General features: G+C 47.3%; 1 protein-coding gene across 2 annotated transcripts in view; it reads right to left on the reverse strand.

The window, feature by feature from the left end:
• Positions 1-8,042, reverse strand: part of C1s (complement C1s) — a 12,457-nt gene extending 4,415 nt beyond the window's left edge. Inside the window, exons 1-7 of one of the 2 annotated variants that reach the window (XM_031383344.1) lie at positions 7,752-8,042; positions 6,791-6,934; positions 6,243-6,450; positions 5,766-5,943; positions 2,623-2,748; positions 1,607-1,806; positions 685-838 (exon numbers count right to left, since the gene is read on the reverse strand). In XM_031383344.1, the coding sequence (XP_031239204.1) occupies positions 685-838; positions 1,607-1,806; positions 2,623-2,748; positions 5,766-5,943; positions 6,243-6,450; positions 6,791-6,813 (889 nt within the window). In that variant the 5' untranslated portion in view covers positions 6,814-6,934; positions 7,752-8,042. Of the gene's footprint in view, positions 1-684; positions 839-1,606; positions 1,807-2,622; positions 2,749-5,765; positions 5,944-6,242; positions 6,451-6,790; positions 6,935-7,675 lie in introns of both variants that reach the window. The other variant, XM_031383345.1, reaches the window with a different exon arrangement.
• Positions 8,043-11,646: the final 3,604 nt, after the last annotated feature.

The following is an 11,646-nucleotide window of genomic DNA, read 5'->3' on the forward strand; positions in this document are numbered from 1 at the left end:
TTTTTTGAGACAGGATCTCTCTGTGTACCCTAGGGTAGATTGGAGCTTGCTATGTAGCCCAGGCTGGTCTGACTTACAGTAATTCTCCTGCCTCTACTTATCCAGTACTGTGTAATATAGCTGTGTAGTGAATAGCATCTTCAGACATTCTCACATTTTCTATGCGTGGGGGAGAGGGGCTAGCGTACCAACGCACAGGCTGGAGAAGGACACCGGGTGACTGTTCTGTCACTCTCTGCCTTACCCTCTTGAGACAGGGTATCTCACTGCACCTGGAGTTTGCCATGCTTGCCCAGGCTAGCTGACTACCAAGACCCTGTGATCTCCCTTTCTCGGCCCACCATTCTGAGACATAGGAATTACAAACGTACTTGCCTATGGCTGGAGTTTTGTTATAGATACAAAGATCCAAATTCAGAACCTCATGCCTGCCCGGCACATGCTCTTACACACTGGCCCTGCCCTGACAAGCTTTCCCAAATTCCCCTGGTCCTCAGTTCTAATGTCTCACATTCCAACCTGTAAAAGAATACGATGCCACCCATTAGCTGCCGCTCCTCCCCCTTGTCTGCATTTTCGAGACTAGCTAAAAAATTATTAACCAAAGAACAGCCTGTCTGTGTTGAGTCTACGTGTCCAAAGAATTTTGTATCCCAGTCAAAGAGGAGCGGTTAGGGTACTCACGGTCTCCATGGTAACGAAGCTTCCAGCCTTTTTTTTGCCCGGTTAGGTCAGTTTGAAAGACAATATCAAGAGTATTGCTCTGGGTTTTAATAGTTAGCGGTCCAGGGAACCCATTGCCACAGTAAGGACCAAACTGTTGGTTTTTTGCAGCAAACTGGAGGGAAACAATGTTACAAAATCACAGGGGAGAAAAATGTATAGGATGGGGTAAAAAAATGAGAGTATGTTTAGTGGAACAGAAAGAAAAAGAAAGAAATAAACAAAGAAAGAGAAAAGAAGGAAACAAAGAAAGAAACAAAGGGTGGGTGGGAGGAAAGATCACTGTGCTTTCAAACACTGGGTCTGGTGGCGCAGGCCTGTAATCACAGCTACCTGGAAGACTAAGACAAGAGGATTACAAATTAAAGCCAGCTTGGGCAATTCAACGACAATCTGTGCTGAAATAAGAAAAAACAGAAAGGGTGGCAAATGTAGCTCAGTGGTAGAGCACTTGCCTAGCATACATGGGGCCAACGGTTCAATCCCCAGTGTAGGAAGAAAGAAATAAAGGCATGGGGGGAGGGAGAAGAGAGAGAGAGATTAAAAGAGGAAGGGGGATTCTCTCAGCAGAAGTGGAGACTAACATCTGTAATCTTAGCACTCAAGAGGCTGGAATGAGAGGGCATTTTGAGAGTTTTGAGGCCAGCCTGGGCTATATAGCAACACCCAGGCTTAAGGACGGAGCAGGATAAGGAAGGAAAGGGAGAGGGGGAGCGGGAAGGGAGTGGGAGGGAGAACCAAAAGGGAAAACTAGTCTCAGAGCAGAGGATGTAGCTATCCAGTGGAGTTTTTGCCCAGAACCACAGGGAAGGCGGCTGCCAGAGGAGCCTCAGCAATCTAAATGAGTTGGGGGTCGGAACCAAGTCCATCATCCACAACTCACGGTTAAACTGTCACGGCAGTTCCCCTCCGAGTCAGCTGGCTCCACATCAAAATCTTCTCTCCGGATAGTCACCACCACTCGGAAGCCCTCCTCCAGCCGAATCTGGTATTCACACCTTGAGTTCTCCGGGTATGGATTGGGATAATTGGGACTTGCAATCTCCCCAATTAGGGCAGTGAATGCATCCCCACTACAGTTGACTATAGGAGAGAAAAAAACGAGAAAGGACCAATCAGATATAGAGACAAGAAGTCCCGCCCTCTCTGTTCCTTTCCTCATAACCTCAGAGTCCTCCATTCAGACCAGCCCACGCTCTGTTCCCAAATGAAGCCTCCTGAAGCGATTACCCACAATGCTATAAGGCGAGCTAGCCAATACTTATGCGTCTATGTTTGCCATGGTTATCTATGAAAGTTTCCATGTGGAACCTTCCATAGTGCTGAACAACCTCCTGCAATCTCTTCACAGGCGTCTATCTCTCTTTTCCAATTTACCAACTTTTCCCTGAAGCCTCCTGTTGTGGTTTGGATCCTAAACATCTCCCGAAGTGACATATGCTTGGTCACTGGCCTGTGATACTGCTAAGTGGATGATGGAATCTTCATCTAGCCTATGGCAGTATGACCTTGAAGAGGACATTGATACCCCAGCCTCCCTCTCTGCCTCCCCGGTGCCCTGTGGTGAGCAGCTTAGCTCTACCACCCGACTCCCTTACAGGATTCTCCACCTCACCACAGACCCCAAAACAATGGCTCCACCCACCAGACACTGAAATTGCCAGAACCATGAACCAAAATAAACATTTTATCCTGTTAACTGTTTAAGTCACCTTTCACAGCAAAGTAAAGCTAATGCGCCTCATCTCCCTCTCCTCCTGAGGCTCCCGTTCCATTTGTGAAGACCTAAAAACAGGTGCCATTTGAAGGGGGAGCCTAAGCAAGACTGGAAAGATAGACTAAGTCCTCAGCCCATCCCAAATCCTAGGGAACATGAAGACCTCTGGATGCTAAACTCACCTCCACAATTCCTCATGTCATCGTGGAGGAAGTATTCTGGGGGACAGGAGCAGAAGTACCCACCGATGAAGTTATTGCAGAAGTGGCTGCAAGGGACATCTGAGAAATCTGTGCATTCATTTACATCTGCAAAAAGCCGAGAAAATTCATGGTCAAGAACAAAGACCTAGAAGGAAGGATGATGTACGCCAAATCTGTAAGGATAAAACACAAACAAACAGACAAACAGACAGACAAACAAACAAACAAAAAAGGCTTGTTACTTAAATACTCTCATAGCCAGGCATAATAGTCCATGCCAGGAATTCCAGTATTCAGATGGACAAAGCAGAGATGACATGAGTTCAAGACCAGCCTGGGTTTCAATGCAAAACCCTTTCTCAAAAAAAGAAAGGGAGACAGACAGAGTCAGAGACAGAGAGAGACAGACAAGACAGAGAGACAGACAAGAGGTGGAAGGAAGAAGGGAAGGAGGAAGGAAGGAAAGAAGGAAGAGAGACTCTAAGGCCCCAAGAACACCATGAAAGAGTGGGCCATGTACGAAAGAATGTAGGAGTCAGAGAAAGAGACGGAAATGTTGCAAGATGATGTCTTCCAGGCATGACAGGCCATGGCATTCTTAGGCTCACGGCAGCTGTTGTTACCTGCACAAGACTGTGCCTGTCAATATCCTGTCATGGCGTGGGGAAGGACTCACGAGGCCTCCACCCTTCCCTGAGGATCTATAGACAACTAATTTATTGCTGGAGGAAGGAGAGAGATCTTCTTCAGCGGTGCAGCCACTGGTAAGGTGCCCATGTGCCTATAACTAACCCCTAGACAAGCGCTTACACAATCCTAATGAAATTCATCAACATAAAAAAAAAAAGACAGAAGAGAAGAAGAATTAGGAGGAGACAAGGGAGGGTACTGAGGGCAAGCTTGGACAAAAACATCATGCAGGGGTGTGAAAATATCATAAGGAAAGCGTCATTATGGGGCTGGTGAGATGGCTCAGTGGGTAAGAGCACTGACTGCTCTTCCAAAGGTTCTGAGTTCAAATCCCAGCAACCACATGGTGGCTCACAACCACCCGTAATGAGATCTGACGCCCTCTTCTGGTGTGTCTGAAGACAGCTACAGTATACTTATTTATAATAATAAATCTTTAAAAAAAAAAAAAGAAAGCATCATTATGTATAGCTAAGATATTTTAATAAAAGAAGTTGGGAGGGGCAGAGATATGGCTCAGTGGTTAAGAGTACTTGCTACTCTTCCAGAGGTTCGATTCCCAGCACCTAAAAGACAGCTCACAAATCTCTAATTCCAGTCCAGTTCCAGGGAATCCAATGCCTTCTGTGGGATCTTCAGACACTCCATGTATGTGATGTACATACATATAAGCAAGCAAAACACCCACACACGTGAAATAAATAAAATATTTAAAAATAATAAAATAAATCTTCAAACACTTTAATAGTTTTAAATAGTTCTTTACTTATTGTATTGATTGATATTTTATACTACATGCATATATGGTGTCCTCTGAGATCAGAAAAGAGTATTAGATGCTCTTGAATTGGAGTTACAGGAGTTGTGAGCTGCCATGAAGATGCTGAGAACTGAACCCTGGTCCTCTACAAGAACAGCAAGTTCCCTGAACAGCTGGGCCATCTCTCTCCAACCCCATATCTTAAAATCTACAAATGCAATGAGGACAGTCTCTCGCTACATTAATTTTCTGAAGTCCGATTCAGAGCTGTGCCCTGCCACTGTGCCACCATGAGAAGCCCTATGACTTTTCTTACATTCAGAAAACTGAAGCAAGAGAATCAGGAGTTCGAGGCCAGCCTGGGCTACATAGAGACACTCTGTCTGGAAAAGAAAAAATAATCTGTGCCAGAAACACCACTGAAAGTAAAGATGGTGATGACGTCACCTGGGAGAAACCTTAGGACCTACTTTACAGGAGGTTGGTCTTTCTGTAAAACTGGATGACATTTGGACTTTATGAGCAGTCCTAACTTCATTTTAACCTGAAGATGGGTGTTAAGGGACCTGGTTCCACATAGTCCTTCTTATACAATTCTTGGCAAATTATTAACGTTCTCAGTTTCTACTTTTTCTCTAGTCCTGAGGTTTCCGAGAGCATTACCGACACAGAGGCAGCATTCTGTCACTAAGCTGGAGTGGTTACCTTTTAATACAGAATCTTTTGTAATCCAGGCTGCCTTGGAATTCCTGGTTCTCCTGTCCCTGCCTCCTTAGGACTAGAATCACAGGTATATGCACCATGCCAAACTTCCCAGCCCTCTTTTTAAATTTTTTCTTAATTTTTTTGGAGACAAGATCTCTATCTATATACCTCTGGCTGTCCCAGAACTCACTCTATAGACCAGGCTAGCCTCAAACTCACAGAGATATGCCTGCCTCTGCCTCCTGAGTACTGGGATTAAATTTGTATTTATTATTACTATTGTCTGTGCATGCGTGTGTACATAATGGGGACATGCCAGGGCGCACACACATGAAGGTCAGAGGACAAGCTCATAGAGTTCTTTATTCTTTCTACCTTCTCATGGACCCTGAGCTCTAATGGATGGTTGTGTAGCATCCATTTCACAGACTGAAATGCCCTGTTTTGCTTCTGATATGGAGACAGGTTCTTACTAAGTTGCCCATGTTGACCTTGAGTTGACAATTCTTCTGCCTCGGCCTTCAGAGTGTATGGGATTATAGGCCTGCAGCGCCGAGACCAGATCCTTATCTTTATAGGAAGATCATGGTACCCACACTGTAGGGTTGAGCTGAAGGTTGCGTTCATGTAAGCAAGCCTTCTGACAGAGCACTATTTCTCAGTGGTTCTCATGCCCATTATCTGCTTTACCACCACTAACATGTGGTAAAGTGACACAAAGGCAATTCATAAGCAGACCCAGGGCAAGTCAACACTTGTTAAAGATATAAGCAACCCCGGGGTGGTGGCACACACCTGGAGCCTTGGAGTGTTGGCGTGTCCAGCCAGGGCTGCATAGAGAGACCATGACTCAAAGCGGAAGAGAAGAGGAGAACCCTCCTCTGATGATGTGCCTCTGTGTGGTACTTCACCTGCCTCTCATCTTCTAGTTAGATCCAGATGTCACGTACAGAGGGAAAAGTCTTACCTACGGCTGTGTAATATGCTGCAAAGCCAGTAAACCGTTCTTCGTTGGAGAAGTCCGAGGTAAAGATCACCTGGAGTTTATTGTATGGGAACTGAAAGTCTTCTACAATGGGGGAGTTGGGGCTCTTGCTGGTCCTCTGGCCACAGAGTCTCCCTTCCTCGATGCCCCCTGAGATTATCTAAGGGAAGAGGCAAATGTAAAACTAAGAATGGGCAAGGAGACGAGAACCTTTACTCCCGATCTCCGGGTCTGTCTGTCTGTGTGTCCTGTCCATCTCTCCTATACTCACCTCATGTGCCCCCCAGTGCTAGGGATCAAACTCAGGGACTTGTCCTTGCATGTCAAGGACCCTGCCACTGAGCCATGTCCCCACCCCATAGGACAGCTTGGCAACACACAGCCTGCCCCTGAATCCTCTCATGCCTCCATCCATCCCACCCTCCCATCTCTCCTCTCCCTCCTGTGCTCGTAATATACCTGCACGGAGTCATATGCGCAGTTCTCTGACAGCTCTATGTCCAGATGGGTGAAGTAAAGGTGAATCCCAAACCCCTCTGGGACTTCTATGTCCCAAATTTTCACAACCTCATTGGGGTATGCCTGGGGATAATTAGGGGACAGGATCTCCCCATACATGGTAGGCTCAGCAGAAAACGATGCCAAAAGAGAAAACAGGACGAAGCACCTGGAAGGAGAGAAAAAAAAAATCACAGAGATGCAGGAAAGCCTGACGCCAATGGCTTGATGCAGAACTCTGACCGCTAGGCAGTCAACACGGCATGGAACAGACAAAGCTTAGAATAAATATATTAAAAAATTAGAAATCAAGGTTAAGATCTGAGCTCTTTCTGGGAGCCACATACAACAGGCCTGTATATAAGTCCAGCACTCTGGGGACAGAGGAAGGATAGTGAGTGTCATGCCAGCTTGGACTGTATAGTGACACCTTGTCTCAAAACTGTGAAAGAGAGAAAGAAAGTGGAGATGGAGTTCATGCACATGTCTGTAGATACCTGATCACTTACCACATCTCTGGGGATTTGCCCATGGCTCTCTGGACCTCTGGACCTCTGACTCTGGAGGTAAAGGGCAGCCGGCCTGGCTGTCTTTAACTGACAAATACAGGTGCCTGCTTTGGTAGTGAGGGCCCACCCAGGGCTCAGTGTCACCTTCGAAAGCATACCATAGAGATAGGTTCCTATCAGGAATGGTCATCACATGATACCTGGCCTCTCACATCCTCACCAGTGAGATTTCAACTAATTTACCAGACCAGCACTGAGTTACGCTGCCCAGCCAGCTTCCTATCTTTCTGCAAATGAGTGAGGAGTTTCTCCTGTCTTTTGTGTCCTCCTCCTGAGGGTACTCCTGGCCCCTTGCATTGGTCTCTCCGCGTTTTCACTTGGGTCCAAACATCCTGACCGCCCACCTGAGACTGATGCCAGTCTCTTTCAGACCGATCCCTCCCATTCAAACCTTGGACAGGCTATTGCAGGTGCTTTTGCTGGTGGCCCAGTGGCCACTGACAGAGGAATGGGTTTCCTTCGATAGGGACAGGAAGGGGCCTTGGGAGAAGCTAATCAGAAAGAAAGTATGTATGCCCCTGTCTTGACGGGATGCAGAGTGATGTGGGGAAAGGGAACGCTAACCGAGAAACGTCAGGACAAGCGGGTGTGCCTTCCTTTACTTTTCTGGAGTTGGTTTGTTTTGTCCTTCGGTTAAAAAGCAAGGTATCTTCCCATAGTCCCCAGAAAAGTCTTTCACAAATTCCCTTTACCCCTGAAACACTGCTATGTGAAAGAATGAGGCTGAGATGGGGTGGGGGCGGGGGTCAGGCATATGAGAACCCGTCTGGATTCTGCCCTCGCTCTGAGCTCCTTCCAACCCCCCATCTTTGCTCCAAACCTTACTCTAGGCGGTTCCTTGTCTTTCCCTGTTCCTCCATCAAAGCTTCGCTCTTTAAGGCTTGCACTTTAGAGTTGTTACCTTCAGGAGCTGATGGGAACAAGTGGGTCAGCCTCCTCTCCTGCCTCTGGTCATGCTGTGAAGCCCCAGCGGCTCCAGAAGGAGTCGACCTCTGCAGGAACCTCCGCCCGACCTCCCTGTTCTCTCTGCTCTAAAGATTCCCTACCGGAGTGTGTTGTGCATGTCCGAAATTCCCTGTTCCTAACAGAGGGGGCTGGGAGACCACAACCTAGTTAAGGGTAATCGGCCTTGATCTTAGCGCGCCCTCTGCTTTTAAAACAAGAACTGCATCAGCTTCCCCGGGCTGAGAGATCCCGAGAAAAGAGGGGAATGGGGGAATTTTGAGATTGCCTAATTCTCTCTTTCAGCCAAAGGGTGTGTTTCAGAGCTTTCCGGGAAGTCAGGTGGTTTATTTTTAAAGGAGGGAGGGGTTAATAGGAGGGGGGAAAACTAAACTCAGAAAGTCCAACCCTCTATTTGTGTGAGTCACAAATCAAAGGAAGAAGAGTCATCACAAGTAGATGTCTGGAGGCTACAGGAGGCAGTCAGGTGGCTCAGCTCCGAAAGGTGCCCACCTCCAGGCAGAAAGACTTGAATTCAACGTTCCCAGGGGCCCATGTCATAGGAGAAGACAGCTCCTGCAAGCTGTCTTCTGAGGCTATGTAAATGCAATTCTTTTTTAAATTAAAAAAATAAATGCAACTCATCCTGCCTTTGAGTCAAATTTGGTGGTTGGGTGACAACTTACACCTAGACTACAGATGGCATGGGCTCTCCCATTTTCTTCATCCCAAAAGTCCCATCTCAAGGCTGGGCACGGTGACCAATGCCTGTAATTCCAGAAGAAGAATTCCTGAGAATCTGAGTCTAGCCTGGGCTACATAGAGACTATCAGGCCAGCTAGTTCTGTATAATACATTTGTTTCTTGTTTGACTTGATGCACAGCTGTGATCCCAGTACTTAGGAAGTGAAGCCAGGAGCTATCAGAAACTCAAGGCCGGTCTTTCCTTATATAGTCAATTGGGGGTCAACCTGAGCTACCTAAGGTCAGGGACCCTGAGCTACCCAAGGTCAGGCTTGCTTGACATTGTTTCTCCACCTCTAATAAATTTGCCCTCAAGCGTCATTCTGAGTCCATTTCTAAATTATGTATTAACAAGGACATGAAAAGATGGCTCCAAGGTTAAGAGCACTGGCTGTTCTTCCAGAGGACCCAGGTTCAATTCCCAGCACCCACATGGTAGCTCACAACTTTCAGTGTAATTCTGGTTCTGGGGGACCTGACATCTTCTGGCCTCTATGGCCACCAGGCATGCATGTGGAGCACATACATACATGTAGACAAAATGCTCATAAAATAATTAAATCTAAAAGAAAAAATTTAAATAGCAATGAACCATGCTCTTCCTCCTCTCCCTCCTCCTCTCCCTCTTCCTCTCCCTCCTCCTCTCCCTCCTCCTCCCCCTCCTCCTTCTCCTCCTCTTCTTCTTCCCCCTTCTCTTCCTTTTCTTAATCTTCTTTGCAGCTGGGTCTCACTGAGTAGCCCTGACCTGGAACTTTCTGTGTAGTCCAGAGTAACCTTGGGCTCAAAGAGGATGCCCGTCTCTGCCTCCTAGTGCTATGTGCCATCATGCCAGGCTATGGAACATGCTTTGTAGGCCTGTATTACCTTAAATATCACCTTTCCCCAGGTATATCTCTGGGAACCTCAAAAGCAACACCAAACCTTTGTTTACAGTAAAAATACCCTTAGGATTGGAGAGATGGCTCAGTGGTTAAGACCAATGACTGTTCTTTCTGAGGACCAGCACAGAGTTTAATTAACAACCTCGCATAACTGAAATTCGGGGGATCTAATGCCTTCCTCAGGCCTCCAAGCGCTCCTTCATAAGCATAAACTCACACATGGACACACACACACACACACACACACACACACACGTAATGCTAATAAGTAAATTAAGTAGCTTTAAAAATAGTTTAAGCAGGGAATGGCCCACACGTTTACTCCAATGGCTTGGGAGGCAGGCAGATCTCTGGGAGTCTGAGGCCAGTCTGATCTACATAACAAGTTCCAGACCAGCCAGAGCTTCATAGTGAGACCCTAGATAGATAGATAGATAGATAGATAGATAGATAGATAGATAGATAAAAAACAAAAAGCTTGGGCAATGGTGGCACATGCCTTTGAAACCAGCACTTAAGAAGCAGAGACAGAGCCAGGCAGTGGTGTCGCACGCCTTTAATCCCAGCACTTGAGAGGCAGAGACAGGTGGATCTCTCTGAATTTGAGGTCAGCCTGATCTACAGAGTGAGTTCCAAGACAGCCAAGACTACACAAAGAAACCCTGTCTCAGAGAGAGAGAGAGAGAGAGAGAGAGAGAGAGAGAGAGAGAGAGAGAGAGAGAGAGAGAGAGAGAGAGAGAGAGAGAGAGAATGAGAGGGGGGAGGAGAGAACTTTAGTTCCATCCAGAAATGTATCATCATCCCCCCATTAGCACACTGTCCTTTGGCTGCTGGATATCATTCTTTAAAAGGAAGGCATCCCTGTGAAGAAACAAGGAGGGCTCTATATCTCTCTACCTGCTGCCAAGCCTGCGGTAGGGCCCACTTCAGTTAAGTCCAAGGCTGAGGCAGCTATACCACAGAACCCTGCAAAACCATGCCAGAAGCCCCACAGTTCATCTCTAGCACAGCAGCTGCAGGAGTTCTAGGAGGCCTTTGAGTTGTTTGCCTCTGTGATGGCGAGATCCGGTACAGCCAGCGTGGGAGAGGATAGGGCTCATGGGCCTGCGGAGTTAAGGTGCTCAAGGCCCTGGAACGCCCAAGAGTGAAGAGCCGGGATGTTCCTGCCCACGTTCCAGGCGATGGCCAAGAACGGAGACCAAGCCATAGATAAGAACTACTGGGAGGCCCTCATACAGGAAGAGGGGACCACCGGCGAAGTCACAGGCACAGAGCTCCCATGGTGGGGACCACCCTAGGAGAGAGGACAACGTTAGAAGTGGAGGGTCTTCTGGAAGGCCTCAGGAACAGCAATGGCTGTTTCAACTTCGAGGCCTTCCTGAGCCTCTGAGCTCCACAGGTAAGCCCTTCAGCCACCACACCAACCGATCGAGAGGCAAGTGTCCTCTCTCTGAGAGCTAGGGGAACGCGGTTTCCCTGTCCTGTCGCTGTGGAACAGCCAGGGCTTGCACACTTTCATTTTTCCCTCACAAATGCAGTAGACTCCTGGCCGCCGCCCCCACCCCTGCCCACGCCCCAAGCTGGAAGCGTGTTCCTGCCACGAGGCAGCCATCTAGTGTTGAAAATTAAAACATAGCTTTTTTTAAAAAAAAAAATGCTTAAAAGCATCTTAACTTTTCCTCTTGCATCTCTCTCTCTCTCTCTTTTTCGAGACAGAGTTTCTCTGTATAGCCCTGGCTGTCCTGGAACTCACTCTGTAGACCAGGGTGGCCTCGAACTCAGAAATCTGCCTGCTTCTGTCTCTCAAGTGCTGGGATTAAAGGTGCGTGCCACCACCGCCGGCTCCTTTCATCTCTTGTAACCTAGGGCTTTACCTATCAGCCCTAACCCTAGCCAGTGCTAGGAACTGCCCTGTGTCCTCACTTGGGGTCCTTATCCACCAAAACCAGTACCTACAGCTGCGACAGACGACACTCAAGTGTGTCTTTTTTTTGAGAAGCCCATGCCCTTACTCTCGGTGTGTCTTATTTTCTTCCTCACTGCCTTTTGTACTTAAAATAAATGTTTAAAAAACTTTTTTTGCTGTTTTTATTTGTTTGTTTCTCATTTGTTTGGGTTTTAGGTTTGTTGTTGTTGTTGTTCAAAACAGGATTTCTCTGTGTAGCCCTGTCTACCCTTGGAACTCACTCTGTAGACCAGGCTGGGCTCAAACTTGGAGGAGATCTGCCT

This window comes from Mastomys coucha, unplaced genomic scaffold (assembly GCF_008632895.1).
Source record: "Mastomys coucha isolate ucsf_1 unplaced genomic scaffold, UCSF_Mcou_1 pScaffold20, whole genome shotgun sequence".
Taxonomy (NCBI): Eukaryota; Metazoa; Chordata; class Mammalia; order Rodentia; family Muridae; genus Mastomys; species Mastomys coucha.